Consider the following 2,522-nt stretch of genomic DNA (forward strand, 5'->3'; position numbering starts at 1 on the left):
ACTCCAAAGTTATTCGTTAGTGACCTCAATTCTCCACCCTTCTATAAAATTTCAAGGCAATTGAATGTGTCAACGAATGCTTATAAAAAGAACGCAACCCTGCGTGAGTCCCAGAACAAATAACCATCACAAGGAAACGAGCATTTCGCCTCTTTTATTTTGACTTTAATTTGTGTTGAAGCCACTGTGCAATTCATTCACAACTGGTAATGCCATTGTAAACAATTATTCTTATTTTGTAATCTCAATGAATAATAAAAAAAAAGTGTAAGTCTGTCAGCTGAGAAGACTCTTGTACTGCCATACAGTGAAAGACACCAGCCTTTCAGATGCAGCCCCACCGACAACCAAACTCCTCATCGCCATAGCAGTCGTAGCAACCTCTGTGGTCATTCTGGGAACTTTCTTTGGATGCAGGTTCTTCTGGAAGAAGAGAAACGGAGGACAACTGAAGGTAAAAAGATTTCTTGAGCAAAGTGACAGGGGAACAAAGATACTACAGCCTTCCAGTCTCCCAGCAGTTTTTAAAGTAGCTAGCCTCAACCCCCCCACCCCACCCCACCCTCCCACCCCTCGCAACCTCCTCCACCGCCCCTCGCCGTTACTAAGAACGGTAACAGATGGTCTTCGTGGACTGGTGGTTGGCAGGTCAAGATAGTTTCGACAAAACAACAAATGTGAACCTGATGCTGTACCCTTCAACTCCCACCATAACTAAGGGATATAGGTCTTTTTAAATGTCAGCTGGGTTCATAGTTTGTTACCTACCTATTACGCATTAGTCAACTCTGCTGAAAATAGGTACAAGTGAATGCTGGGGTCAAGAAAAGGGCGTATGGCTAGCAATCTCACTCTTTATGCGTTGCATTTTCGAAAGCAGAGCTATAATGTGTGGATGTGATTATAACTGCGTTTTCTTTAAAGGATCAGGTACCAATGTTCAAGTAAGGGAGGACTGATCAGCATGAGCAATGTACGGACTGTCAATATGTGAAGCATCAAGAAGCCAAACAGGCGGTCTCATTCCCATGAGCCAGACGGACAGGATTCGAAGGGAAGAGAGAAAGAGGAAATGTCCCATTCTGTTCTTTCATTCCAAAATCTCATTATTCTTTTTTTCTTTTAATTTCCTGGTTGACTGGCTCTGTTCTGTCCCACAGAAGCTAACTATCAACTTGCATTGCAGGTGCAACAGCTGCAATGTCCACCATCAACAACCCCAGCTCCGCCGATGAAGGATTAGTACCAACGGCAGAACACTTCGGAGAAAGTTCATTTCACGTCAGTGAAAACATGCTTTATGGCTTTGTCATCCGCAGATGATTCAGCAGTCAGGAACAGAAGCATGACATCATTATTGGGGGGAAGTTGGAGGTGTTTGGTTTGTGTAGTATGTCCTGTTTCAGAAACAATGATTAAACTGCAATAGATTTTTTATCGTAGGAAACCATTTTCTAAATAAAAGGTATATGCTTCTATGAAAGTCAATACTATTTAAAAAAAATAAACCACTAGTTTTTGTTATAGAACATTTTACTCAGATTGTGGAGAAATGATTTATGATCAATAAATGACGATGGCTAAATACCACTGGTTTGTTAAGAAGGGCTCAAAAGGAACGGTCTCCTTATGGTAATCAATTTGTAATGAGAACCTTTTTCTTGGCAGTTGTCATTCATAATTTGCTGACTGAAAATGACATTATATTGCCTGCATTGAAGCTTTTGTTTATTTGCTTTATTTACTTAAAGACTTTTGAAAGTTTGAATGTACTTTGAAGACTCCAGAAGGGCATCCTTCTGTTTAGCTGATATTAAATCACTGGGTCCTTCTAGTTTGTCTACAACAGGCCTGACTAGGACTGAGTAGGATTCTGTCGACCACGAAGGATTACCAGTAGCCATGAATCAGAGACAGTGCCTCGTTTCTCCAATGATCTCCCCACACAGTGAACCGCATTTCCTGAATGAGAACCTTTTGAGAGAACGGAAGGAAGCAGTCCTCAGTGAACCTTTGACAGATGCCGTTTTCCTTCGTCACAAGAAATGACATTCATTTCAGTTATTTTCGTTATCTTAGATACTTATTTTACCTGATTCAGTCTAGTGTCCTTCTGTGAAATAAATCCATATTTTTAGTCCTGATACTGAATTTTATTTCATCCTTTTGCCAACGTAGGAAATTCCCATATAATCTGTATGACTGACGATTCAGTTATATATTTGGACATGAAAACGTCCTCTTAAATTGCCTTTAAAAGAATCATTTTCACTGACTGCATACATTTTGTGTACTCTGAGACTACTGAAGCAGTAGGTTTACGTCCTGTGGGAATGTATAAGAAATAGTGTCTATTCTTTCCTAGAAGCAAAAAATATGACCTGATGGCTGCAGCATTCTTCCGGATGAACAACTCCTCGATAATTCTTTCCAATTGTGTTCGCGACGATGTCAACTGCAGGGATGTTGTCTTGCAAAAAAAAAAGTAAGTATAAGACCTATTAAAGTTTGCAGGAGAATCA

General features: G+C 40.2%; 1 protein-coding gene across 1 annotated transcript in view; it reads left to right on the plus strand.

The window, feature by feature from the left end:
* Window positions 1-1,842, plus strand: part of LOC135209793 (uncharacterized) — a 128,333-nt gene extending 126,491 nt beyond the window's left edge. The window contains exon 9 of the mRNA XM_064242571.1: window positions 1,187-1,842. Coding sequence (XP_064098641.1) covers window positions 1,187-1,323 — 137 coding nt within the window. The 3' untranslated portion in view covers window positions 1,324-1,842. The remainder of the gene's footprint in view (window positions 1-1,186) is intronic.
* Window positions 1,843-2,522: the final 680 nt, after the last annotated feature.

This window comes from Macrobrachium nipponense, chromosome 38 (assembly GCF_015104395.2).
Source record: "Macrobrachium nipponense isolate FS-2020 chromosome 38, ASM1510439v2, whole genome shotgun sequence".
NCBI classification, from domain to species: domain Eukaryota; kingdom Metazoa; phylum Arthropoda; class Malacostraca; order Decapoda; family Palaemonidae; genus Macrobrachium; species Macrobrachium nipponense.